The sequence below is a fragment of the Chelonia mydas genome, chromosome 19, assembly GCF_015237465.2.
Source record: "Chelonia mydas isolate rCheMyd1 chromosome 19, rCheMyd1.pri.v2, whole genome shotgun sequence".
Taxonomy (NCBI): domain Eukaryota; kingdom Metazoa; phylum Chordata; order Testudines; family Cheloniidae; genus Chelonia; species Chelonia mydas.
The window spans coordinates 10,963,924-10,991,115 of NC_051259.2; the positions used below are offsets into that span (position 1 = coordinate 10,963,924).

At 54.8% G+C, this 27,192-nt stretch overlaps 1 protein-coding gene across 4 annotated transcripts; it reads right to left on the bottom strand.

Moving 5' to 3' along the window:
* Positions 1-832: 832 nt before the first annotated feature.
* Positions 833-27,136, bottom strand: LOC102934790 (digestive cysteine proteinase 2). 4 transcript variants are annotated; one of them, XM_037881754.1, is made up of 13 exons: positions 27,000-27,136; positions 21,167-21,235; positions 19,698-19,757; positions 15,264-15,356; positions 13,828-14,000; positions 12,232-12,472; positions 11,006-11,198; positions 10,155-10,348; positions 7,351-7,442; positions 6,414-6,575; positions 4,271-4,460; positions 2,890-3,010; positions 833-1,888 (listed from the first exon to the last, which is right to left on the bottom strand). In XM_037881754.1, the coding sequence occupies exons 2-13, from the start codon at positions 21,228-21,230 to the stop codon at positions 1,780-1,782; spliced, it is 1,692 nt and encodes a 563-aa protein (XP_037737682.1). In that variant the 5' UTR covers positions 21,231-21,235; positions 27,000-27,136; the 3' UTR covers positions 833-1,779. The 4 variants fall into 4 exon arrangements, with proteins under 4 accessions (XP_037737682.1, XP_037737684.1, XP_037737683.1 ...); XM_037881756.1 differs by lacking the exon at positions 6,414-6,575; XM_037881755.1 differs by lacking the exon at positions 2,890-3,010.
* Between the last annotated feature and the right edge of the window lie 56 nt (positions 27,137-27,192).

Genomic DNA, 27,192 nt, shown 5'->3' on the forward strand with positions numbered 1-27,192 from the left:
CCACGCAGCCCCCTGCAGGGGTGGGTGCTGGTCACTCCCTTCTCCGAGTCACTATGGCATGACACAGTTCAGGGCCACTGCACCGGGATTCCCAGTCCCTGGTCCCCACATCCAGCCCCTGCACCGCTGGAAGAGGGAGCCTTCCTATCTCTGGAGGCTACACTGTCTCCCCTGGCACAACGTGTGCACCCTGTACGCTGACAGGACACAGCGGGTAGCAGCCCCACATCACTGCTGACCCTCCCTAAGACACAAAGAGCATGACCCCTCTGGGCAGCCTCCCTAGCTCATCACGGAGGAAGCCACAGGTTTTGGCATCTGGGTCCGGAGCAGTTGGAGATTTCTGGCCCCCGGGGAGATGTCGGGGGACAGTTTGGGATCAAGGGGTAAGGCACATTAACTGGACTCTTCGGCTCGGATGATCAGCAGGGAGATAAATAACAATGCTGATCTTTAAAGGGACATCACTAGGGTTCAGAGTTAACAACTAACTGAGGGAAAAACAGGACAGTGCTCACACAACAGAACTCTCATTTCAGGCTCTCTGCAGACTCAGGAAGATGACACAGCCATTACACTCTGTTTGTATCTATGGTTTTCTTCACAACCACGGGGGCTGGCATGATCTTCTCTCTTTTACGCAAGAGCAGAGGCTCAGGAGCAGAGTCCCAAAGCACAGAAGGGAGCCTGCAACTGGGGGAATCCAGGTGGCCTGGCTTACAAGAGGGGTCAGTTATGCTTTCCCTTGTGACCACAGTTGCCTAGCTGGGTTCCCCACCCCACCCCATTATTGGAGGAGCCCAGCAAGCAGACAACACTCCGAAGACCAGAATACTTTGTGCCTTTACCAGCGAGTTTATTGACAGGACCAGAATCAGTCGCATCAGCTACTTCTCTTTGCCAGCTGCAGGCCTGGGAGTTGCCCTAGTTACTGTAACTCACCAGACTGCGAGCCAGCTACAGGGAGAGAGGGGAAGAGGGGCTGGAGCACCACACAGAGAACCCCTCCTTTCAGTGCCCAGCCGGAGCTAGGGCTCCCCCCGCCCACAGCAGCTGGTCTGACTTCTCCGGTGCCGGGGATGCTGCGCACCTAAAGCTTCTCAAAGTTCCACAAAGGGCTCTTCGCACGTGGGTGCTGCAATCAGGAGGTGAGCATGCCACACCTGTAGGCAGAGCCCAGCTGGCTTTGATCTAGCTAGATCAAAGCCAGCTTGAGTAACAGCAGCAGCGTGGGTGGCATCACAGGCTAGCTGCTGGAGTCAAGACTGGGCGGGGGGGGGGGGCGGTACTCAGGAGACTGGCCCCTGGCACTAAGTGGCTACACTGGCCTTGTTACTCAAGCCAGCTTTGATCTCGCTAGATCAAGGCTAGCGGAGACTGCGTCTAGCTAGATCAAAATCCGCCTGGGTCTGCCTACCTGGGCTGGGCTGAAATCCGCTCCAGCGAGAGGGGCTGACCCTGCAGATGCAGCCTCAGGAGGCCCTTGTTGCCCTGAGCTTCCATTTGGCTTCCCGGGGATTTCAGGGCACTCAGCATGAACGAGCAAGCGCCTAGGCCATGCAGGATCAGGCGCTAAAGCGCATAGCTTGGTCCCGTCCAGAGCACAAGCCAAGCACAGATAAAGCGCAGGCCCGGCAGGCTGCTAAGGACCAGCATCCCGAAGCCAGCTCGCTTCCCTCTGACCCAGGAGCGGCTGGCGCTCAGGCCAGGATGGGGTACGTTGCAGCCATCGCCACCCCGCAGTTGTTGTCCCGCATGGACATGAGGATGTAGCCGTCGTTACCCCAGTAGGTGGACCAGGAGTTTTTGATGAGCCAATAGCTCTCCCCTTGCAGGACCCCGTAGCCCACGGCCAGCACCGCGTGGTTCAAGCTGCTGCTGGCATTCCCTACGGCCGAGAGGAAAGGAGATTAGCAAAGGGGTTTCTCATGCTGCTATTAACCTGCTGCGATTACTCTCCTCCCTGGCATCCGGGCTCTTGCATTCCCAGGAGGCTAAAAGACAAGTCTCATGTAGAGAAACAGCCTCAGCCGCAGCAGCCCTGGAGTGGTCACGAGCAAGGACTCCCCATGGGGGCAGATCCATGGATACTAAGGCCCGCAGAGACCATTACGCCCATCTAGTCTGACCTCCTGCCTACCACAGCCCAGAGCGCCCCACTGAATCGTTTCTGCATCAGATACCGCGGGTTGGGACTCTCCCGAGACGTAGCTTCCTCCACACCCCACAGTGTGAATCAAATGCCCCCCTGCAGGCAGCCTGGAGAGTTGTACAGTCAGGTCTATTTTACATGGGGCCGTGCCAAGAGGGAGGGGCGGTATCGACCGCCCGGCTAGCCTAGTTCTGCCAGGGAAGTTATTTGGGGCACCTAGGATGGACTATGATTGCCACCTGGTGGCAGAGCCCGTGCAAAGCTCTTGCCAAGCTCTTAGCGCAGGGGGCTGGCGCATTGCATTGGAAGACCCCCGAGCATTGCTCCACTTATCAGGGATTCTTCAAGCATGAGAATGCAACACCTTCCTAAGTGCTGTCATGGGGGGGTTGGGGAGGGGCATGATGGGGGCAAAGCTTGCAGAAGGGAGGCAGGAATCCTGGGGTGCCAGGCCATGGAAGCAGGGGCCCACTGTGACCGAAAGCACTGCTGTATTCCCCCCGTTCCCCCCGACACACTGTTGTGATTATCTTTATATAAAATATGCCTTGTCAGGTCTCATTTGAAAACTAACAACTTGCTGGTCAATAACATCCTGGTGAAAGATACGCAGCGACATTCTATGTAAGGTTATGAATTCCCCCTGCACAATGTTAGCGCATGTTCAAACCCCCACAGCCCTGCCTAGGCAAGCGTTGTTAAGCAGGTCTAGGCTAAACAAAGCAATGTGGATTCACCTCAGTGTACATGTAAGTAGTAAACAGGGTCCTGGGGCTGGAGACATAGCAAGTCTATATTTCAGCATGCACAGGGGAGAAGGAGCCACCTTCACCTGCAGATCCCAGGTCACCTTCTTTACTGTGTGAATAAACATGGCTTTGAGGGGGAAACCTCAAAAGAATCCACTCCAGAGGGTGAGTGGATTGCAAAAGTGAGGGGGAAAAACACCCCAGGGATCTCTTCCTCTCTTACACACATCTGAGATGACAAAGGAACCAGCCCTTTGGCTTTGGGGGAGATCCGGACTTCAGAATTTGGTCAGCATTGTCGCTGGGAACCTGCCGTGACGATTTTACCTTGAACCAAGCCTCACTTGCGACGTTTCAGCTACCAGACAGTGGTTTAGCTTTATTTCTCTCTTACCCATGTCTGACTTTCCCTCAAAACCTCCCTCTTTGTAGTTAAATAAATGTATTTTATTTTTAAACGAAACTAATCCAGGGCTGTGTTTAAACCAAACTATTTGGTAACTCCAGTTAACGTAGCAAATTGTTGAATACTGACCCCTTGGGGGACCAGTAATAGCTGAACAGTCCAGGAAAGGGCTGGGCCACACAGAACACACGTTTTGGGGAAAACCCTGGGACTGGGAGTGCGCTGGGGTCACCCTGTGAGTAGTAACTGAGGCTGGTGGAAGCCAGAGCATGGCTGGAGTGTTGCTCACAGGCTGCTGGGCTCAGAGTAGCTGGACCAGCGCTGCAGCCGTACACAGACACTCAGGGTGTGACCTGCCTGCTGTTTGTGAGCAGCCATGGCTGGGAGCTACCACAGCAAAGCATTGTGAGGCGCCCAAGGTTGCAGGGCAGGTGGTGACGCAAGCCCTCACGGGGCTGGATTGCACCCCAGAATGGGACGCCCAGCCCTTGGATTTCCAGGGTCTCTGCTGCCTCCCTTCACCACGCCTTTGGAGTGCCTGGTAGTGATCGGGGGGCCAGCCTGGCTCTGTGCTGTTTGGGTGCTCTTCATCCGGGGGAATGTCCTGCCATGCACAGAGGTGGCTCTTTACAGTTGCAGTAGGCACCAGCACCCCCAGGCTGGCAGCCATGTGTGGCCCCCAAGAGGCACTGGGAGAGGGAGGGGGTGCCCGAGTAGCAGAGAGCAGTGTGATGCACTAAAGGTCCACCCGGCCCATGGTGCTGGAGCCGGCAGAGAAAACCCTGGATGGAACAGAACAGCCTGGGACTCTCCTGCCCCATGGGGGTGCGCAGCCACCCTGTCTCCTGAGCAATCTGGGATCCAGCAGCCTCTGGCAAAGGGTTACCATGACACAGCCTCTCCTCCTAGCCACACAAACTCGTCCCACCGGGAGCGCCGCACGCCTGGCAGGGCCGGACTCACCACACCGGGGTTCATAGTAGACACCGTTGGAGTAAAATATGAACGACTTGGCGGAGGCGTCGATGCTGACGGCCACAGGGCCGTTCTTGAAGATGGCGGCTCTCAGGGCGGTGACGTCGCCGACCGGGACGTTGACGTAGCCCGTGATGTTGGCGAGGAGCTCAGACGACTTGAGGTGGCAGTATCCGTTCTGGGAGGCAGGCGGGACACGGGAGTTTAACAGCAGTATGGTTTGAGTGTCCCCGTCCAGCCAGAATGCTCACAGAGCAACCTCCATCCACCCCCTCACTGCGGCCAAGCCTGGATAAGAGCCAGAGGATGCCAGCTGATCCGTGATATGCCGCCAGCTCAAACCCAGCCAGCCAGACACTCTCCTGCCTGCTCAGCCCAGGGAGAACCAGCAGCAGTTCTGGCAGCTGGGCTGGCTCATTAGTGGGACACCCCACAAGGCAAGGAGAAGAGTTCAGTGCATCTGTTAAGCCCTGGCATAGCTGGGACATGGGTGGTCAGGCCTAGCAGATAGGACCAGGAAGAAGGCTTGGTGGGAGTCAGGGCTCAAGCCAGGGGTCAGAGCCAGAGGCAGAAAGCAGGAGTCAAGGCGAAGGTCAGAACCAGAGTCAGGAGTGTAGGCAGGGATTGCAGGCGGAGTTAAGGATCAGGAGCCAAGCCAGGAATCAGAGCCAAAGAACAGAGCCAAGGTCCAAATCAGGGACCAGAGCAGGGCCTGTGGTGGCAATAAGCCACATGCTGCCAAGCTGCACAGACAGCTTCCTGGAACGCCCTCCATGCTTAAATAGCGCACGTGGACCAATCAGAAGTGATGGCGGGTGCTGCGGTGCTTGTTCTCCCAGGGCTTATTCATTGCAACTCTGCCGGGCTGCTGAGAGCCACACCCGTCCCCTGGCACTCTGCAGACCTGGGTTCTAGTCTTCCGGAGCCTTACAAGTCCCCTCTCGTCATTTAACGAAAAGCCCTCGGGAGCCGGGCGCTGCAGAGGGGCTGTACCGAGGGTTACAGCACTAAATGGGAGCCGTGGAGAAGAAACACTCGCGGGACTCAGAGCTGAGTGGAGCAGGTAGGTTTGCTTGGATCTGAGATTTCTGTAACAGGGACGAGAATTCTGCAGCGAGGGGAGACTTCAGGATCTTCAGAAGCAATTGTTTATCTATCACTTCCTCCAAGGGTTTTATACCACTGCCCATCACACCTTCCATGTAAAATCAAAGCCCCTGCGCATTGTCTAAAACTGGTTATAATGTCAAGGAAGAAATAAAGGCTCCCCCCGCTCCCATCTCTCTGGATTGGAGGTAGGAGAACGTAGCTAGTAAGTTGTATCACAACGGACTGGGCTCCCTGGAACGTTAGCAAGACTGGCCCTGCAGCACCCCTCTCCTCCTGCAGCCCGAGCGCTAGGTGGCCCATCCACTCCACAGATAACTTCAGAATTCAGACCGCTAGTTCTGGACCACATCCTGCCCTCATTGAAATCAATGATAAATCTCCCTTTGGCTTCAGTGGTGCAGGATCCACAACGAGCACCAGGAAATTCAGCCACCAGGAGCACATTCTAGCTAGATGCTGATTGGCTTCATCGCCCGCTATCCCAGTGCCTAGCCTGGGCTCTGGGCGCTGGTATCCGCCCACAGGTATGAACCTCTGCCTGACCCCGCTAACATCTAGGGCATGCTGGAGGCTCATCTCATGCCAGGGCCCTGCACGGTGAGTGGAGGGATGGATTTCGACTTCTCTAGCCCCGTCACAGCACTGGAGGCTGGTGAACAGAGGCTCACAATATCCTTTGTCTGGCAGCCAGGGAGGAGCCAGCCCAGGACCATGCCTGAGACTCACCACCTGCACAATAGACATGCTGTGGGGTGGGAGTGGGGGGAGGGGGAATCAGCTGCTCCCAGGATCCCATCCCAGGCCACTTCCATCTTTGCTGGGCCCTGCACCAAGCTCTCCCGTCAGCAGCCCCAGCCCTTTGCCAAGGGAGCCCACAGTTCAGCGTCTGGCAGCCGGGGGCATTTCTCCGGGGCTCTCCGCGTCACATCCCCACTCGGCCCAAGGGCACGCTGCTCGAGAGATAGAATAAATGCTCTCTGCGGCTCCCCTAGCAGGTGCCTAGAAGTGCAGCCCGACTCACCTGGCCCCTGTACGGCCCGTAGGACTTGGCGCTCGGTATGCCGCCGTGCTTCCTGACCCATTTAAAGGCCTGCCAAGGGAGGCCGCCGTCGCAGGCGTAGTTCCCGAAGCCCCAGGAGCAGTCCATCAGGGCTTGCTGAGAAAGGGGGGTCAGGCCTCCGGTCTGGGGAGGAGAGAGGGAGGGCAGGGTCGGGCACAGAGAACTCAAACCTGAACTTCACCGTCCCCTTTACGTCAAGGCTGACACATCACACACAGGCTCACCAAGACCACGTCCAGGGAGATACTACATCCCCCCAATGGGGGCGGCGCTCCCCTTCCATGCTCTGGGGACCGCTCTCCCTCCATCCCTGGGCTGGGATACATGGCCCGGGGGAGCTGTGTCTCGGGTGAGCATCATCCCGTCAGTGATGCCGGTGCGGCCAGCCAGAGCTGCTCACGCTGGGGAGCTCCTGGGGCAGGACTCCAGGCGGAGTTACAGCCGTGGAGCAGGGACTCCCCCATCAGTAACGGAAACTAATCTGCTCTGGAGGCTTTCGGCAAAGGGGAAGGAGGCCGCGGCTTGTGCTTAAGGCATTGGCCGGGCCCACAGTGAGTCTGGGTTTGACGCCTGGCTCGTTGTGTGGCCCTGGAAGTCACTTCTTCTCTCTGTACTTCACTTCCCCACCAGTTACGTGGGGATAGCGATACTGCCCTTCTCCTACCCTCTGCCTTGTCTCTGCAGTGTGTCAGCTGTTCCGGGCAGGGGTTGTCTCTTACTATGTGTGCGTACAGCTCCCAGCACAACGGGCCGTGATCTCAGCTGCGGCATCTCGGTGTTACCACAATATATATGAGCGTTGAAAGACCCACAACGGGGGGTATCTTGGCTGCTCCACCCTGTGGTGTGATCCCTGCCCGTACAAGCTGAGGGTGTGACGAGGCAGCGGGGCTGTTACCTTGAGGAACAGGGCACCTTCTAATCCTCCTGTAGCAGCAAAGCTCCAGCAGGAGCCGCACAGAGCCTGGTCCTTCACTGGGGTCACCGCGCCTGGGGGAGAGAATGAGAAATGAGCCAGTTGCGGTAGAGAACTCAGATCTTCCACATTTCAGCTCTCTGATCTCCCCGGCTCCTGAATGCCTGGAGCTACCATGCCACGTGGCCTCTGTACCACGAGAGGGCCATTCTTCTCTTCCCCTTTCCCCTAGCAATTGCCACTCGTTGCCCTTCTCCCCCACCCCAGGGGCCTCGCTACCCTGAAGAAATGCAGCAGGAAGAGCGAGCGGCAAACTTTTGGGCCACCTTGCAGGAGAGCAGAGGCCCACGCACATGACTCGGTGGGTCATGAGCAGGAAGGAGGAGTCCAGTTTCCATCACACTCCTGGTACCGAGCTATCCCTCGTACTGCTGGATTCGTGGTTATTCCAGTGGGAGGCCAAAGTCAGAGTTAGAGAGGAGTCTAAGATGGTGCCAGTTACACCTTCCGGCCCCCTCAATGCGGGAGTGACGACTCGGGGTACATTGACACTGGAGCTGGAGGGGTCATTTCCAACTCCAGGAGACACACCCGCGCTAGCTTTGATCCAGCTAACCTGCTAAAACCAGCAGTGCCGGCCTGGTAGGACAAGTGGCAGGAGGTGCCAGCCACCCAAGTACGTACCTAGGGTCTCAGATGGGATCTGACTGGGGTGGCTAGCCACGTCTGCCGCTACATTACTAGCTTTAGCTTGCCAGCGCGGGTTATGTCTACACCCCCAGCTGGTGGGCAGCCACGCCCCTGGACAACCTACTTGCTGCCGGCCAGACACTCACCCAGGAGCTGTGGCATCCAGCAGCCTATGCTGGGTAACCTACATGCCAAGCGGCTGGCAGGGACAGCAGGAAAGACAGCTAGCAGGAGGGTTTGAATTAAAGTAACCTGCCCCAGGGGATTCCTCTCTGAATTCAGGCCGTCTCTCCCCAGCCCAGCCAGCGCTGGTTAGTCTGAAGCCATCAGACTAAAAGGACTGAAAGGGCCCCACACCCTGTCTCTTCTCCCCCCAGCGCTGACCTGGGAATTCGCCCTACTATTCCTGAGTGTTGGGAACTGGGAGTAATGCTCGTCGCTGCCCCCCTCTGTCGAGTTATGGTAGAACAACTTGTTCCAGGAGGAGCCCTACACCAGGGTCGCCATCTCCAGAGCAACCCCCAGCTGGGATGGTCCTGCAGGCACCCTGCCCTCAGCTCCCTCTGGGTTCTCTGCATTAACTGACTCCCAGAGCGGAGAGCTAAGCCCTGGCTCCCCCTTTCATGGGCTCTGATATACTACCCTCGGGAGCCCCACCCTTCCTCTCCCCAGCCCTCCTCTCAGGGGCTGTGCTGGTTCAGGCCAGCTGTAGCCTACAGCAGCTTCTCCTAGCTGGACCTCTCTTCACCTAGCCCTCTTCCTCCCTGGCCAGGGAGAGGTCAGCAGGCAGGCAGCCCTGCTTCCCCAAGCTGGTGTCTCTCCCGCTGTGAGACAGAGGAAGCAGCAGATATCCTGCCTTCCTTCCCAGGGCTCATCCGGGTTGGCTGCAAGAGGGGAGCCCTGCCCATGCCCCTGCTTCCCTCCAAGGCTCCGGGTCCTGGGTCCTTAAAGAGACAGACGATTCCCCTGGGACCATCTTCCTCTCCTCCAGCACCCGCCCCGGCCCTTCCCTAGGCCTTCATCCGCCCAAGGAGTCCCAGGAAGCCTAGAGGGACATGCCATGGATTAGGGGCCAACTGACCCTTAGCCCTTTAAAGGGGACAGTCAGCCTCTCCCAAGCTCCATCCAGGCCCCATCTAACAGGATGGCAGCTGAAAGGTGGGTTGTGGTGGGGTGAGACATGGCTAGGGCAGGCCAGAGCGGCTGCACGGACTGGCAGTCAATCAGGGAGGGCCTGTGGGAGAGCCAATCAGGGCTGAGCAGGAGGCAGCCAATCAGGGCCAGGCTCAGCCATATATAAAGGCTGCGCAGCAGAAAAGCAGGGCAGTCTCTCTTAGACCTTCAAGGGAGAAGGTCTCTCTCCTGAGGGAAGGAGACCAGCACCCTGGACAGCGCAGTGGTGGGCAGGCTTGGGGGAGCTGAGAGCTCCAGCCCAATACCTGTCAAGTTGAGGGGCCTAGAGGGTGTGAGGGGCCAGAGAGGAATTGGCCCAGGGAGGATAGATGAGTGAGAGACAAGAAGGAGGGCAGGGAGGCTGCCACTAGAGGGTTCCTGGGCTGGGACCAGAGTAGTGGGTGGGCCTGGGTCCCGGCCCCCCTTTCCTCTTGCATCGCACCTGGTGGCAGTGTCGGACTGCAACGTGCCCCAGACATGAGGGGCTAGACTCCAAGTTGCAGTTAACCAGGAACCCCCTCTCCCCCTCCCACCCTGATGGACTAAGGGGCACTGTTGGAGGGCGGTGACCAGAAGCGGAAGTTGCCGAGCAGGGAGCACTGCGGGTCCAGATACCAACGGGGGAGCAGATGACAGACGGGACACCACCGGCAGAGGGTGCCCCACAGAGGACAGAACTAATTCCCAGATGTGCCAGCGGGAGGCGCTGCGGTGGTGAGTCCTGACTCCGTCACATGGGTATAAAGCAGGGAGCCACCCAAGGCTCTAGCAGGCCTAAGGGCTGCATTTCAGCATCGCCTGGAGGCAGAGGGTGCTTCCCGCTTGTCAGGGGACTGCGGGAGAACAAGGACTTTGCAGCCAGTCTGGGTGTGAAGCAGCCCTGGGGATGTGTGGCCAATGCTGACACAGGTGGCCTTCCTCACCGTACAGCCTCCAGTCCAGGTTCTCAGGCAGGATGATGCCAGCGTACTGTGCCAGTGGGAACGGCTGCCCATTGTTGGGAGTTTGGTCCTGCAGCCTCCCCCGCAACACGGCCAACTCCTCCGGGGTGCGGTCGGCCAGGTGGTTCAGTGCCAGCTTGTAGGGCAGGTGGGCTCGATTCTTGGAGTGGACGTACCTGGGAGGGGATGGATGCCATGAAGAGAGGGGGAGTTGGGCAGCTCTGGCTGGTGGGCAGCCCTGGTGTACCCCAGGCACATCCCTGCAGCAGCCCCTCACGAGTGCTTAAATAACCGCAGTTTGGTGCTAGGTCAAGTGACAGTCGGGAGATGACTGCTCTGTTCTCCAAGACATGCATCTCCTCCCCTCTCGCTATGAAGCCAGCAGCTGATGGATGGCTAGATACTCAGGGTGTGATTCGCATTTACACTGCCAGAAGGGTGAATGGCGGGGAGCCTTCATTCTAGTTAGGAGTGGGGAGCACGGGGCAGGGTGGGGGGCACAGCTGTCTCTGGCCTTCTCGGTTCTCTGTGAGTTCTCAGAAGAAGCGACGCAGGGCAGAGGGGTGGAGTTCTGGAGAGCCGGGTTCTAACCCATCCGGGGCAAGGAGCAAGAAGAGGTTTCCTGCGCTGGCATCGGCCTGACACTGACATTATGGGAAGGGGCCAGGATCAAATTAATCCCGTGTTGCTCTGGGCTGGCCTGACTCTTCGGCACGTCCAGGCTGGGTCAGAGGAACAAGGCTAATCTGGGATGACACATTCCCTGCCCCCCACCATTCCCTGCCCCCTCCCAGGAGCCCGGCTACCTCGCCCCAATATCCGCGCTCCCGCACCTCATGTTGTGAATGAAGGTCTGTGCCCTGCGCTCGAGCTCCTTCTCGCTGCCGTACTCCTTCCTGTACTCCCGCCGGTAGTGATGGAACAGCTGATGGCCTCGATCCGCCTGCCTGCCCACGAAATCCCCCATGGGGTTGGCGAGGATATGATGCTCCACTCCGTCTCCCGGAGGAAACTCGCACTCCATGTCTAGGACCGAGCCGGAGGTTAGTGGGGAGGTTACGGCACGCGCCGGAAAGCCATTGCTCACAGACACCCACCGGCAATCCCCCGGTATCTGTACCACCCCCTACTTGCAATATCTCAGATCCCACAACCCAGCTGCCAAGAACACATGGAGCACTGCACGTCAGCCTGAAACAAACCCTTTGTTCCTTGCCCAGAGCGAAATCCACCAGAGAAGCTCAGCATGCCAGCTTTAGCCCATCGGTCAGTGAAAAGCAGTTCAGACAATGTGTCTGCAGGGGGTCAACAAGCCACAGGCTCCCCTCTGGACCAGGGCCTCTGGACCAGGGCCCCTGGACGTGCCAGCATGAAGATTGCTGCTCATTGGTGTGAATCCAGATCTCCCTGCCTTTATCTGAGAGCTGGCTGGGCCACATTTCAGGGTCTGTTTAACAGGAAACCTCCATCCGCTCTTGCCCCAACACACACTTAACACAGGGGCAAACTGGCACAAATCCAGAGTGACACCATCGTTCTAGTGGGACTCATCTGATCTCTGGGGTAAATGCACACAGCCCCAGACCAGGGGCCTGCCCTGCTCCACCCAGTTGGCAGGGCATAGTTGCATGGGGAAGGTGGGTGCGTGGGAATGTTGGACTGAATGGTTCCTCAGGAGGCCTGGATCTGGTGGTACCAGCATTAGCTGGGGCACATGCCGTGAAAGGATTAACCAGCCGTATGTTTCCACGTCTCTGATCAATGCAAACCCACAGAGATTTAGCAGCAGCCAACAGGATCACGTGGAGACTTGGCCACTCCTGATTGACTCTCTACACTGTGATGGTTTTCCCTGGTCTGTAGGAGTGAAGCCAGCAGGCTCACGTTCCCACTGCAGCTCCTGGCCATGATTTGGGGCTACTTCTGGCAGCGTCCTGGCTCAGAGATCCCGGCACTGGGTCCCCACAGGACTCAGGGCACATACCTCCCTGCTCAGGCTCGAGAGCTCTGGCTGGGGAATTTCCCCAGCATGGAGGGAGGAGGGGGAACTGCCACTCACTGCTTGGGAGGTCCAAGACCCCGGCTGGGTAGCTGTGGGTGAAGCCGCTGTAGTCTATCTTGCACTTGTCGTAGTGGGAGCCTAGCAGGCTGTTGAAGCCCTGCATCTCGTAGTGGACGGGCACGGGGCCGTCAGCGGAGCTGGCCACCCACAAGGTGTAGACGTTCTCCTTCCGGCCCCAGTAGGACACGTTCTCCCACACGGTGCAGAGCTGCCCTTTGTAGAACTCCTCCCGCACGGGCTGGGGAGGGGACATTGCCGTCAGTACCGTGTTGTCTTAAGGCAGCGTTTCTCAAACTGGGGGTCCTGACCCAAAAGGGGGTCACAAGGCTATTGGCGGGGGGAGGAGGGGGATCGCGAGATCACAAAAAATACTGCGATCACCTTTAGGCCCTTTGCTAGGGTTCCCATATTTCAAGTTCCCAACTAGAGGACACGGGTGGGGAGAGGGGGAGCTGGAGGGGGAGGGTGGGTACAGCAGCCGCCGCTCTCCAGCCGCCCAGCTCCAAAGAGAGCGCAGAAGGAAGGGTGGCAAAACCAAAGTGCACATTTGTTCATATTTCAAAAATGAAAACTGAATGTGCAGGATGATTTCAGGGCCTGCCTCAGTTTCCTGGAGTGGCCATTGAAAAAACGGTGTGCTTCCAAACAGCAGCACCTCTTGCAGTACGTGTCCAGATACTTAGTTGTATAAAGCCACAATCCTTGGACAATGTTATGACGATTGCCCCAATCACTGGAAAAGGCTCCCCGCTCCCCAAGCTGTACCCTGTTGTCTATTTCCCCCCCACCCCTGAAAACGTGTTTCTTAAATGTCCCCGTATTTATTCCTGAAAACTCTGGCTTTCTGTTCTTGGAAAGGCTTCAGGGCCTTCAGCGGTGGGCGCCTGACGCACAGAACGCTGGCTGCAACCGGGCACGGTGCACGGCTCTGCCAATGCACCTCCAGCCCGTCCTGCAGCAGTGCTAGCCCTGGCTCCCACGGAGGAGCTGCCAGCCCCGCCCGCTTGTGGGATGGGCGTTCCACGGGCACTGCCAGCTGTGCCCTCGGCTTCCCGGCCAGGCGGAACCGACCCTCCAGAGCGTGGCTCGCCTGGGTGGAATGTTATTTCACCAGCAGCTGCGGTGCCTGGGGGAGGGAATGGGGTTCAGTCTTCCCCCCCCGCCCCCCAATTCGGGGCTATGCATTCCTTAAAGGAGCAGCAGCAGCAACTGGGAAGCTGCTTTCCACCCAGGTGCACTAGGGGAATGCCAGGCGTCAGCCCCTCTGCACCTTCCCCCCCAGGCAGGACCGCGGCAAAGGACACTGGGAGCGCTGGAGGGACTAGACTCAGGCTTGTCCCCTGCATTCAGCTTCTTCTGAGCCCCCAGGAAATGGACACAGGAGAGGAGCGCGTATGAGGGGTGGCTGGGCTCCTGGTTCAGACTTAGCCGGGTCTAACGAGCTTTGGGGAGATGCCATTTCCTACAAGAAGCCTTGGTGGGGTGGGGGCTGCCCAGCTAAACCAGCAAGCCACCCAGGCCAAAGGAATCCATTCGCTGTGAACCAAAGGCCCGACCGACTGGCGTTTCCTCCTGCCTTTTGCCAGGCCTCACCTTGAAGCCGTCCAGCCTGGGGAGGACGCTCTGTGGATAGACGCGCTTCCTGGGGCTGCCGCTGATCCGGAAGCACTTCCGGACGTTCAGCTCCAGCTCGGTGGTCTCTGGGGTGATCTTGTAGAGGGCACCAAACAGCATCTCTGCCCCGTATTGGAAGGTGACCACTTGCCCTAGGAGGCAGGGAAGAGATGCGGGAAGGGCAAGATATTTCATGGGCCCAGCAAGGGAAGGGGAGAAACCGCCGGGGTCTCAGCCTCTCCCTGGGCAGGCTGAGAAGGGGGAGCGGTACCAAGGGTCTAACTCTCAAGCTGAGAAGTAAAAAGAAAAGGAGTACTTGTGGCACCTTAGAGACTAACCAATTTATTTTAGCATAAGCTTTCGTGAGCTACAGCCCACTTCATCGGATGACTGTCTGTAGCTTTTCACACCCACCTGGGGCAGATCCCCGGGGAGATGGGGAAGCAGCCCTGGGAGCTGGTGTGATGCTGAACTCCCTGCAGCCGGTCCATAGCCACGATGGGCCTGGCTGCCCCGTTGTCCCCTCTGTGCCCAGCCATGCCAGGCTGAGCAGCAGAGGGAAAGCGAGGGCCTAGCGAGGGCTGAGCACCAGACCGTGGGGAGCTGGGTGTTCCCCTGCCAGGGAGATGACAGACCAGGAGCAGCGGAAGTGCTCTAAAAGAGTGTGGGTGGGGGGGCCATAGGTGCCTGAACTACGGCCTTGTCCCCTGCTGCCCTCCAAGACCCCCCCCACACTGCCCATGGCCCCCGAGGCCCTGTTCCTGCACCGCCTCTTCCCCCTCCCCCCAGACCCTGCACCCCACTCATTCCTTTTTGCCCCCTCCCCCTTGTTGCTCGCCCTTATGGCCAGTAAAAAGGGGGGGCATGGCCCCGTGCTCCCCCTTCCCCCCCTGCTTCTGGCACCCCTGCGACTGACCCACCTGGAGCAACTTACACCCTCTACCACCTAGGGTGCATTGCACCCCCTCTAGCTCACGCCCATTTGCAGAAGTGGAACATGCACCCCCCCCTTGCACTCGGCCCTCTGCATGGGGGGGGGACTCCCGCTCACACCCCAAGGGGGCCAGGAGAAAGAGGAGCCAAGGGAACACCGAACAGCTGGGGGAATGTAGGGCCCCTCTCCGCTAGCTCATTCCTTCCCCCACTGCTCAGAGGATCCCCTGACCCAAAGTGCAGTGAGGTAAATGGACAGGCTCCCGCTGGGCTCTGGATCAGGCCCCAAGTCGCAGCAAGTCGAATCAGGCTACCCCCGTTCGTGGAGTGGGATGTGGGGGCATGTCAGGCTGGGGGGTGGGGTTTTCCTGGGGCTCATTTACAGCATTCAATACGTCACCTCCGAGTTTGGCCCCAATGGTGGGAACTGGCCCTGCCCCCTGGTGAGGAGCAGAGAGAGCCCAGGTGCCCAGCACGCCTACCATGGTAGTACTGGATCCGGCTCTTCTCTCCCGTCAGGTTGTACCAGGCTTCGAAGGGCTCCTGGATTTCAGCGAACGGCAGGTCGATAACCCCTGCAGGCCACCAGAACAGGAGCCAGATTAGCCCAAGTCTATGCCATTGAGACAGAGGGCCGAGGCCTAGTCTCTAGTGTGGATTCACCGCACAGATGTGGGATGAGCTCAGACATGCCCAATTCAAGCCACATGGGCACACCAAGGGCACTGGGGCCAGCTCCCTGTAATGGACGTTAACCCAGGTCAGAATTCCCCTTCTGCCCCATTTCACACCCAGAGGAGTCCGGCCTCCGTCACTGAGAGCTCCCAGAGATGCAGATTTGTGCACCTGGCTGCTCCCTGTGTCCTGAGCTACAGACGAGCAGCGCGACGAGACCCAGACCGCTCCATGCGCCCCCCTCAGAAAATGCACTGTGACCCCACAGCGAAAGCAGCCACCGAACAGCCTGGCCTAACGGAGAGGAAATTAGGCCAAGCCACTTCACTTTCCGTGGCACTGCCGCTCCCTCCCATCCCAGAACCTCTCGCCATGAATCTGCTCGGTGGTGATTTCCTCCTTGCACTCTCCAGAGGCCGGTTTATGCCAGTTTCACTGTTCGGACACTGGCCAAGTGATGCCCTCATCAGAGAGAACGGACAAGGGGGAAGTTTTACTCCTGCGAGCTACAATGTTAATTTAATGAGCGATCCAGAGCCAGAGTGGTACAAAGTGACCCGGAAGTTGCCCCTCAGGGAGGAGCTGAGGATTCCCTGGGTGAGGGGAAACCCGGGACTGGCAGCCCCTCCTGGCTCCACCCCCCGATTCTGGCACAGGGCTGGTTGGGAGCAGGGAGAGAATGGGGGTAGAGCATGACGCCCTCGCTGATTTCTGGTTGATGGGAGACAGTTCTAGCTGATGAAAGTCACAGCAGCCACAGGGCTGCTCAAACTTGCACTGGGGGCCAATTCATCCCCCAGCTGGCTTAGAGTACGTCTACACTGCGGCTGGAGGTGTAATTTCCAGGCTTAGAGTATGTACACACACCAGCTTCGATCAGGCTTGTGTACTGAAAAAAGCCGGGTCACCGCGGCAGCACGGGCTAGCTGCCCAAGTACCATCCTAGGTACGTGAGGCAGCTCGCCTGGGCCACTGTCCATGCCGCTGTGGCTACTTTGCTACTTTTAGGGTGCTACCTCGACCACAGCTAGCAGGTTTGGGGGGGAGGGATAGCTCAGTGGTTTGAGCATTGGCCTACTAAACCCAGGGTTGTGAGTTCAATCCTTGAGGGGGCCATTTGGGATCTGAGGCAAAAATTCAGGATTGGTCCTGCTTTGAGCAGGGGGTTGGACAAGATGACCTCCTGAGGTCCCTTCCAACCCTGATCTTTGATGATTCTATGATTCTAAGTGTATGTCTGCCTGAGCCGGAAATTACGCCTTCTGCTGCTCCTAGAGACGCCCTGGCCACCTCCCCTGGCCCTTAGCCGCGCTGAGTGGGAGTGAAGTGCCTAGACGCGGCGCACTCGGTCCCAGGGGATAGGCTGGGATGGTGAAAGGGGAATGCATGCAGGAGGGGAGGCTTCTGGGAAAGGCCGTTCCCGCAGCCACATCAGCTGAGCTGGTTTGCTGCAGTCTGGGCTAAGGGCGAGATAAAGCCCCTTTTCTGGCTGGCCGTGACCGGGGCTGTTTTGGAACAAGGAGCCAGCAAACAGGTCCCAGCTGTCCCTCGGATTGTGTAAACAACAGAACCACCCTCCGGTCTCCTAGACGGCTCCAGCGGCTTACGGGGCTGCTTTTCTGTCTCTTCCGCCCCCGCCCCCCGTTCCTCCCCATTCTCTGCACTGATTGTATTTTTCCTCTTAACAAGAGACACTGGGTGTGTGGCCTAGAGCCTTGGCAACACCCCCTGGAGCTTCAGTCACACCCAGGAGCCTAGGCCGGGGTACTGAACAGCGCTGGACACGTGCCCATTCCTGGGAAGTGTTTTAAATGAACAAAAGGACTTCCCAGTAATTGTAATATACAGTAATTGCCTCCCTCTAATGGGGAGGCAGCGTGGGCTAATGGCTAGAGCACGGGAGTGGGACTCAGGAGACCTGGCTTCTATTCCCAGTTCTGCCACTGGCCTGATGGATGACCTTGGGCAAATCATGCTGCCCCCTCTGGGTCTCAGTTTCCCCCACCTGTCAAATGGGGATAATGATCCTGATTCTCCTTTGTAAAGCACTTTGAGATCTGATGATGATAAGAGCTAGGTATTAATTAATTATTATTATTATTATTAACTGCAGAATGGACACCAGTGAGTCTGAGGAGCTAGCTGGACAGGCTAGTCCTGCCATCACCTGTATCTATCGCTTAGGCTGATGGCCGTGTGGGGGAGACAGCTTGACAGACAGATTCATTAAGACAGTCCCTGCCCTGCGGTGGGGGAGTTGGGGACTCAGTCAGGGGCCAGAGCCTTGCACCCAAGGGGCTCTGTGTGGGCGCATGGGTCCAGCGGTACAGATCCAGCTGCATGCCTGAAGCCTAGGAGCTGTGTTGCAAACACAATGCTTATGACACCACGCAGTCTCCATCGGGGACTCAGGCTTGAGATGCACTGGGAGACAGAGCAGGCAGAGGGTTGTTTTGTTAACATGCTTACTAGGGATGAGGCTCTTCTGCTTCCTTTCCCTTCCCATATGGTGTCTGTCTGGCTGTCTGTGGCTGAGAATGGTGGGAAAGGATTTGATTGTATCTAGATATTGATGCAGCCCCCAGCCCATAGAATCTCCACTAAAAACAGCAATGGATTCATCCCCACAACCCCCCTGGAAAGTACCATCATCCCCGTTTCACAGATGGGGAAACCGAGGCACAGAGCGATGCAGCGACTTGCCCAAAGTCACACAGGGAGAGCCACAATTGAACCCATGAGTCCCAGCCCAGTGCATTAAGCACAAGACCCATCCTCCCACTGTGGCCGAAGAAGAGTTGAAGTGCTAAGAGATGACCGGCTGGTCTCTGTTAAGTACGACAGTGATGGCCCAGAACATTCCCTTTTGCCATAGCAGTCCTGCTGTATCTGAGGGGAGTAGGGTGACCAGATGTCCCGATTTTATAGGCACAGTCCTGATATTTGGGGCTTTTTCTTATATAGGCTCCTGTCATAACTATAAAGGGAAGGGTAACCACCTTTCTGTCCACAGTGCTATAAAATCCCTCCTGGCCAGAGGCAAAACCCTTTCACCTGTAAAGGGTTAAGAAGATAACCTCGCTGGCACCTGAACAAAATGACCAATGAGGAGACAAGATACTTTCAAAGCTGGAGGGGGGGCGGAACAAACAGTCTGTCTGTCTGTGTGATGCTTTTGCCGGGAACAGATCAGGAATGCAGCTCAGAACTCCTGTAAAGGGCTAATAAGCAATCTAGCTAGAAATGCATTAGATTTCTTTTGTTTAATGGCTGGTAAAATAGCTGTGCTGGATGGAATGTATATTCCTGTTTTTGTGTCTTTTTGTAACTTAAGGTTTTGCCTAGAGGGATTCTCTATGTTTTGAATCTGATTACCCTGTGAGGTATTTACTGTCCTGATTTTACAGAGGTGATTCTTTTACTTTTTCTTCAATTAAAAGTCTTCTTTTAAGAACCTGATTGATTTGTCATTGTTCTTAAGATCCAAGGGTTTGGGTCTGTGCTCACCTGTACAAATTGGTGAGGATTTTTATCAAGCCTTCCCCAGGAAAGGGGGTGTAGGGCTTGGGGGGATATTTTGGGGGGAAGACGTCTCCAAGTGGGCTCTTTCCCTGTTCTTTGTTTAACACGCCTGGTGGTGGCAGCGTAGGGTTCAAGGACAAGGCAAAGTTTGTACCTTGGGGAAGTTTTTAACCTAAGCTGGTAAGAATAAGCCAAGGGGGTCTTTCATGCAGGTCCCCACATCTGTACCCTAGAGTTCAGCGTTGGGGAGGGACCTTGACAGCTCCTATTACCCCCCCACCCTCTGTCCTGATTTTTCACACTTGGTATCTGGTCACCCTAGGGGGGAAGGGAGATTGCTGGAGGACACTAGCTGTTTTTATAAGGGGTGTTTTTAATCTCTCTGGTTAACATTAAGGCCTGTTGAGCCCCAAGGAGGCTCCAAGCTGTGGGGCCTGCACGTGCTCAATTTCCCCATCTGCTTAGTGGGGACAAGCCTAGCTCTCCACTAACCAGAGCAGCTGAGCAGTTTAATTCAGCAAGTACAACACCTTACGATCCACGGATCAGAGGTGCCAGGACAGGGCTCAGGATTATCCCGAGTGTTTCCTAACACAGGGCAGGGCAGAGCTCTTTCCGTGGTTGAGGTGTCACCAGGAGGTGCACGCACCCCAGCCATCTGCCGGAGGGAGAGCATGCTGCGATACAGAGCCTGACCACAGAGTACCAGGCCCACTCACCTGAGACGTGGTAGATGTTGCCAAAATCAGGGACCACCCATCCAGATATCCACCCGGCTCCTGTAAAACAATGATCAGCTGATTTCTCGGCATCGGACATTTCCCTCCCCAAACCCAGCCGAAGGGGCTAGGAGACAGGGAACCTTTCCAAACTAGAGTGCACTGCAATCAGCTACCTACCTACCTAGAGTTCAGCAGGGCACTTAAGGAAGAGCCGGTCTTTAATCACATGATCCCACGGAAATCCCATTGGGGGTACTCGGGTGCTTAATGTCAGGCATGTGCTTAAATGCCTTGCTGACTCGGGGCCCTACCGGGAATGGGGAAGATCAGTTGTGCCAACCCAAGATGGGTTTGGTTACACTCAAAGCCCTTTGTTATCTTGCTGATTTTCCTCCTAAAACTCCCATAGTTTTGAAAAAGCCACAATTTGGGTTCTACCGATTTTCACCCAAATTTTGGCTTTTTGGGAACCAGGGAATTTTTTGCTCGGGAAGTGGCTGGAGTCAGGAGAAGATGCACGCAGTCTTCTGCTGGTACCTTCAGCGCAGCCCCACGGCTTAGAGCCCTGTCTGCTTCCCCAGCCAGCCAGAACCCTGTCAGGACCAAGCACTCCCACCTCCTGCCCTTCCTTTTCAATTTTTCACCAAGTCTCACCCGTTATTTACATTTAGGAATAAACACTGAAAAACTCCCAGGCTATTTCAAACCAAATAAACCACGAAAATGAGGGGCTTAGGGATACCCCCCGTAAACCCATCCCAGCTCCTGGGCTAGCATCACACCGTTGTGGGTACAGCAACACAGATCTGGCCCGGGTAGCGCTTTGCAGCGCGGATGCTCCGCGCGGGCGAGGCTAGTCCAGGATAACTCTGCAATAACAAGAGGTACGATCTTAACGGGGGCTAAAAGAGCAGTGCGGACACCGCCGCTCGGGTTTGACCTCGAGTTCAAGTCCGGGTTGACCCGTCGGTTTTAACTGGAGCTGCTAACCCGGGCCGCTGTGACTTTGCTGCTGTTTTAACCCGAATTAGGGCACCCCCGTTAAGTACACACCTGGATCTAGACTGTTCTCAGTGGTAGCTGATGACAGAACAAGGAGTAATGGTCTCAAGTTGCAGTGGGGGAGGTTTAGGTTGGATATTAGGAAAACTTTTTCACTAGGAGGGTGGTGAAGCACTGGAATGCGTTACCTAGGGAGGTGGTGGAATCTCCTTCCTTAGAAGTTTTTAAGGTCAGGCTTGACAAAGCCCTGGCTGGGATGATTTATTTGGGGATTGGTCCTGCTTTGAGCAGGGGGTTGGACTAGATGACCTCCTGAGGTCCCTTCCAACCCTGATATTTTATGATTCTATGATTTTGTTTTGCAGCAAAGACCAGCTCTAAGGTGCTCTGGACAAAACCTCCTGGGGACCACAGGTGTGTGCAGTGGCTGTGTGCACGCGTGTGTGTGCACACATTATACTCACCGCTCAAAAGGCAAAATGCAGGCAACAGAAGAGAGGCCATTTTCTTCCAGAAGAGAGTTTCCATCAGGTCTGGGAGTAGGGAAAAGGGCCAGAAATTAATCACATGAATCATCTCTCTGGGGAAGCTCATCTGGTCCCTGCATTTCCATCAGCATCTGGCCACAGGATCTGCTGCATCTTCTCTAGCCCGCATCACGACCAGGTATTCTACACCTGTGGGCCTTGTAAAGCATTTTCTAAGCCAGGAAGGGAACATAGCTCAGCGGACTTGCCTGACAGAGCAAGGAGTGGTTGCATTTCCATCCCAGCATGCTTTGCAGGCCAGTTTTGCATGGTTTTGCCCTCACAGGTGAAATGCAGCCACCCCTGGGGCAGGGCAGGGCATGCCGGCTGCTTGACAGCTTGTAGCAACATGGATGGCAGTTTCAGGGCAGAACCAGAGGAAAGATCCTGTGTGGAGCTGACATTGCCAGGGGATTTAGGAAGGCGGAAGGGAATTAACCACATTGGGATGTGACTGGGGCTCTGGGGACATCCTGACCGCTTGGGAAAGAGCCACCAGGGTATGACATCCACAAGGGGGCAGTGTCCTCATTCAGTGTCTCAGCTAGAAACAGCAAAGCACCACCCATAAGGGGAGAACACCCCCTACTGAGCGCCCTGCCCTTTCAGCACAGCGCCCCCTAGAGCCATGCTGGGGCATTGGGGCCACTCTGCCTGCAAGGGGAGGACCCCATACCGAGCCCCCGTCCCCACTCCCTGCAGCACTGCACATTGTACTGGTATACCTTATTCCAGCCCCCCTAAGCGAAACAAGTGTGTGCATTGAAACTGTGCAAACACAACAAGCTATCACTTTAACAGTAAGAGGTTTCCAGGGACTGCTTGCAAGCTATGGGTCTCTGTAGAGAAGTGTGCGATCTGGGGCTTGAGGAATCAGTCTGCAAAGGGTCAGCCTAGAGCAAAGTGGGGTGAGTTGTGCCTCTCTGCTTTAGGACTGATATCAGGCTAAATGGTCTAGAGTCACTCAGGTCATACAGCTTGTCTTTTCTGATATTGGCACAACATTAGTACTCTTCCAGTCTTCTGGAATTTCCCAGGAACAAAGATCTCCTTAGCCAACTCTTTTAGGATTCCTGGGTCCAAGTTATTAGGGCCTGCTGATGAGCTGGAACAAGGTAGTTCGTCAGTCCTCATGATATGAATACATCATCCTGCTTCTTTCCAAATACAAAACAGAAATATTTACTGAACCCTTCCTGCATTATTATTAACAATTTTACTATCTCCATCTAGTAATATGCCTATACTCTATACCATTGTTGGGATTTTTTAGTTCAGAATATTCTTTTAAAACTCCTTATTTTCCTTATCCCTGCCAGACATGGATTTTCTGTGATGTCTTTAGCTTCCCTTATCAATTTTCTACACATCATAACTTCTAATTTACATTGATTGCTATGTCCCCTTTCTTCCGTATATCATATGTTGTTTTTTTTTTAATTTCTAAATGCTGCCTCCACTTCAGCACGGAACCGGAATGGACTTTTGACCAAAGTTGTCCTCTTTCTTGATTTGGTAGCATGGCTTTTTTGTCCATCTAATAAAATCTTCATAAAGAAGTCCCAATTTTCATTCACATTTTTCTTTCTAATTTTTTCTCCCAATCAATTTCACTCAAAGTGTTCCTCATCTTTGAGAGATCAGCCCTCTTGAAGCACCAAGTGCATATATTACGGGTTGGGCCTGCCCTCTGTGTGTCCATAGTGAAATAATCAGGTCACGATCACTGGTCCCTAGGCAACTACCATCACTCAGTTCCATGACTGATTAATCTTGATCTGTCATAATGAGGACCAACATAGTTACCTCATGTTGGGTGCAATACGTCCTGCAATCAATATAAATCTACCATTTTTAATACCTGGAATGAGGTTTTATCACCAGCTGCATGAGAGCTCCAGCATATGTCTCCCAAATAGAACTGCCCCATTACAACAACACTTCAGCCAACATATTAAACACCCATCTGTAAGGGGTAACTCATCCTGCTCTCTGGTTTGATTCGGTAACCTGTAACAGACCCCATCCCTGGTTTTGTTTGTCAGCATGTGGATCCACATGCATGCAAGATCCTGTGGTTCGGAGTTAGCAATAAAACGAACACAGGTTATGGTGGCTTTAATGGAGAGTGCCAACTGCACCAACCCACCTATTTTACCCACTTTCTTCTTCCTCAACAGGTTATAACCAATCAGGTGGGTTCTCCCACCAGGTTTCAGTAATGCCAAGTATATAAATTTTTTCCTCATCAATGAGAATGTCTAATTCCTCCTACTTATTACACAGACTCCTAGCATTGGTATAGAAGCAATTGAAAAATCTCTTTTCACGTTTTTGCCACATCAGTTCAAGTTGGTCAGGACATCTTGAGTTTGAGTTTTGTACAGCATTAGCCTTATGAGCACCCTCCCCTTTGCACTGGTGGTTTAATGCCCTCAGAGCAGCTCCAGCTAGTCTCCAACAGAGAAGATTAGTCCCCCTAGTTGTGAGATGCAGACCATCCTGTTTCTACAGCCCTCTTTCCCACTGGAATGTGGCCCAGTGTTCCACAAAACCAAAACCTTCAGCCTCACACTGGTCATGCAGCCAACAGCTCACCTCCAGCATTTTCTGCCTTCTCTCGCTCATTGGACCAGTAGGATCTCAGAGAAGATCATCTGGCCTTTCCTTTCCTTCTGCTCCCTTCCAAGTGCCTGAGGTCTTCTATAATATGTGTAGTTCTGTGTGATGCCATATCATCATCAGTGGAGACAACTTCATAATCCCACCCAATGTTATGGTTACATCTCGTATCTTCACTGCGGGGAAATAGCACACTGCCCTATTGTCCTTGTCTCCATGGCTGAATTCTCCATCCGCTCTTCTTAATACAGAGTCACCAATTGTTTACATTCTTAGGATGGTAGAAGAACCTGGCTTGGTTGCTGTTTATTTCAAACTGCAGTGACACCCTTCAGGTATGTCCCCTGTAGCTTTCTATTCCATTCCTCCAGAGACACGTTCTTCCGCAGTTGACTTGTTGAATATCTGAAGATGTTTTGATACTTCTAGTCGGGTTGAATGCCTCCTGGCTCTTTCCCCTCTTGGTCACAAACAGCCTGTCTACCTCTTTGGTTCCTACTATATCCAATTCTTTTATCACTGATCCTTCCCCTTGTAGCATCTGTGAAAATGATTTCCAACTCTGGTTGTCTAAGAAGTCTTCGTTGTTTTGCAACTTATGCTTCCAGACCATGTGTCTTCTCCTCCAGTACGGCCACCAGCTTGCACTTCATATACCTGGTATCTATTCTGTCTTCTGGCAGAAAGGAAAACATGGCACGTCCAAGGTAGGTCCCAGCACTTGTTCTCTCCTCATCCATATCTGCTGCCTGGTGGAGAGCTATACTTAAAACAGGAATCACACTCCCTTCAAAACTCAGACTGTTTGCCACTCCCGTTCACGTCAACTGACTTATATACTAAACCTCAGGGCTCAGCTCCCTCCCTCGCCAACAGGAGCGAATAACTCCTCAGACTCCCAACATGGCTCCAAGCCAGAGGTCCCAGGGACAAGAGCCTCATTGAAACACAAACAGACCTTTGCATCAGGCTAGTTCAGGGGGCCTGCAGCCCATTCCCAGAACCCCCCACGGAGAACAACCAGCCAACTCATGGGACAAACACAACACTCGCCAAGTCCCCACACTCTGCAGACTTAACCCCCTGAAACGTCCAGATTTGCTGCTCCTGGGACCCTGCTGAAGGGAAGGGCTGGTGACATGGGCCACAGGTTTTCCACAAAGAAAATGTTGCAAGCCAGGGAGGTCCATGTCTCAGAAACATCAGAACAGCTTCACAGCTGCGGGGACATATCACCGAGACTTGTTTCGTCACATACCAGCCAGTCAAAACCCAGTTCCTTATTCAAACTCTCAACACAAAATGGAATTGAGGGGTGTGTGCGTGTGTGACATTTTGCAGCATGTTACTCAAGAACGAAGCTTCAGGGCAGGGAGTGGCAATTCCCAGCTCCTTTGGAAGAGCCTGATGGCTGCGGGGAGGTGTCAATTAGGGTGACTCATGCTTTATTTTGTCACCTACAAGCAGGGCACCCAGAGGATTCAGGGGGCCCGGGGCAAAGCAATTTTGGAGGCCCTTTAATTAATTAAGAACCTTTTTAATTTTTACTCACCCAGCAGCGCTCCGGGTCTTCGGTGGCGGGTCCTTCACCCGCTCCAGGTGTGTTCGGTGGCACTGAAGGACCCACTGCCGAGGTGCCGCCGAAGACCCGGAGCGCTGCCCCATCAGGAGAAGTGAGTAGAAGGGCCGCAGCGGGTGGTGCCTTTTCTGTGATCGCTCCCCCTGTTCGCTCCACCTAGCTACGACACTGGCCCTTCCATAAAACAAAAGTTGCAATACTATCCAATACTATATTCTCATGGGGGCAAATAGCCCCACTTGCCCCCCCTCCCCCGCGGGTGGCCCTGCGTACAAGCCATAAAAGCCCAGCGCTTTACTTGAGTATGTAATTCGTAAATAAATAAGTAATTCGTCATTTAAATGTTTCTCTCATTCAATCACATGGCTTGATGAAATGTTATCTTATGCAGCTGTATCTGTAAATCATTTGGGCCTTTGACTAAGGAACTGGGAACCAGGAATAAGGAGCTGGTACCATGAAAAAAGAGCTGGTACCACGAATAAGGAACTGGGAATAAGGAACCATCTTCAGCCTTCTTGCGGATGTCTGTAATGTAGACCAGGCCTAAGACCCTTTATCTGGGTCTCTTCTCTGCCTCCATTTCCGTCCACACCCTGATTACAGCCAGTGAGCCAATACCTGATGTAATCATACCATTCTGAGCACACAATTTCAGGGCAATGGGGAACTAGCCAGCAAGGCTCTGATGATCAGGGTATGTCTGAAAATAAATTTCCCCTCGCAAAGCCATGAATAGAACCCAGGAGTCCTGATTCCCTGCTCCAACAGACAAGGCTAGACCCCAAGAGTCCTGACTCCTAGCCCCCTGCCACTGTAACCAACTAGACCCCCACCTCTCTCCTAGAACTAGGAATAGAGCCCAGAGTCCTGACTCCCAGATCCCTCTGCTCTAAGCAAAACACCATGCTCCCTCTATGAACAGTCATTTAATCAGACATGTTCTGAATCCACCCTTTAGGACCTCATATCACTTGACAACCTCCTATTGGTTGATCGTTTCAATCAGTAGAGAACTGCAGCCATCTCAGGGGTGGGGCACGCCCGCTGTTTAACTGCTCAGAGCGATGTTACCCTGCAGTTTTCAGTCCCCATACCCATCGTTTACACTCGGACTCTTCTGGGCAGAGGCTGTCTCTCATGCTGTGTTTGGGAAGCCCCCAGTGTATTATCGACTGCTAGCACAAGTTACTATGAGACAGCGTGGTCCAGTGGCTAAAACACTGCACTGGGACTCATGGCTCCTGGAGCTGCCCTAGACCGGCTGTAAGAGAGTGGGCACGTTGTGTCCCCTGTCTGTGCCTCAGTTTCCCCTTCCATCTTATGTCTACTTCGATTTTAACTCTTTAGGGTAGGGACCGTCTCTCACTGTGTCCGTGCAGAGCCTGGCAAAACAGGGCCCTGGTCTCAGGTGGGGCAGGGACTGGCCCAATGGGGCCCTGATCTCAGTCGGAGCTACATGCACAATAACTTGTCACCATTTCGCCTACTTTTGGTGATTTAGGGAATCGAAGAATCATAGTCCCCAGACATGGTTTTTGCCCCCAAATAAAGATGAGTGGCTCTTACCTGGGTCCTGGGTCTGGGTTAGCAGCTGGGAATGTGGTCTGATCGCACCGCTGACACTAACCAGCGGGACAGAGTGGTTAAGGTGGATAACAGGTAATCATATTCATCTATATCTGTGGCAATAGCCTCTGCACTGTGAGTGGCTGGTGGCTCAGGAGAGGAAAGGGAACCAGAATAGAAACTTCCGGGCTCT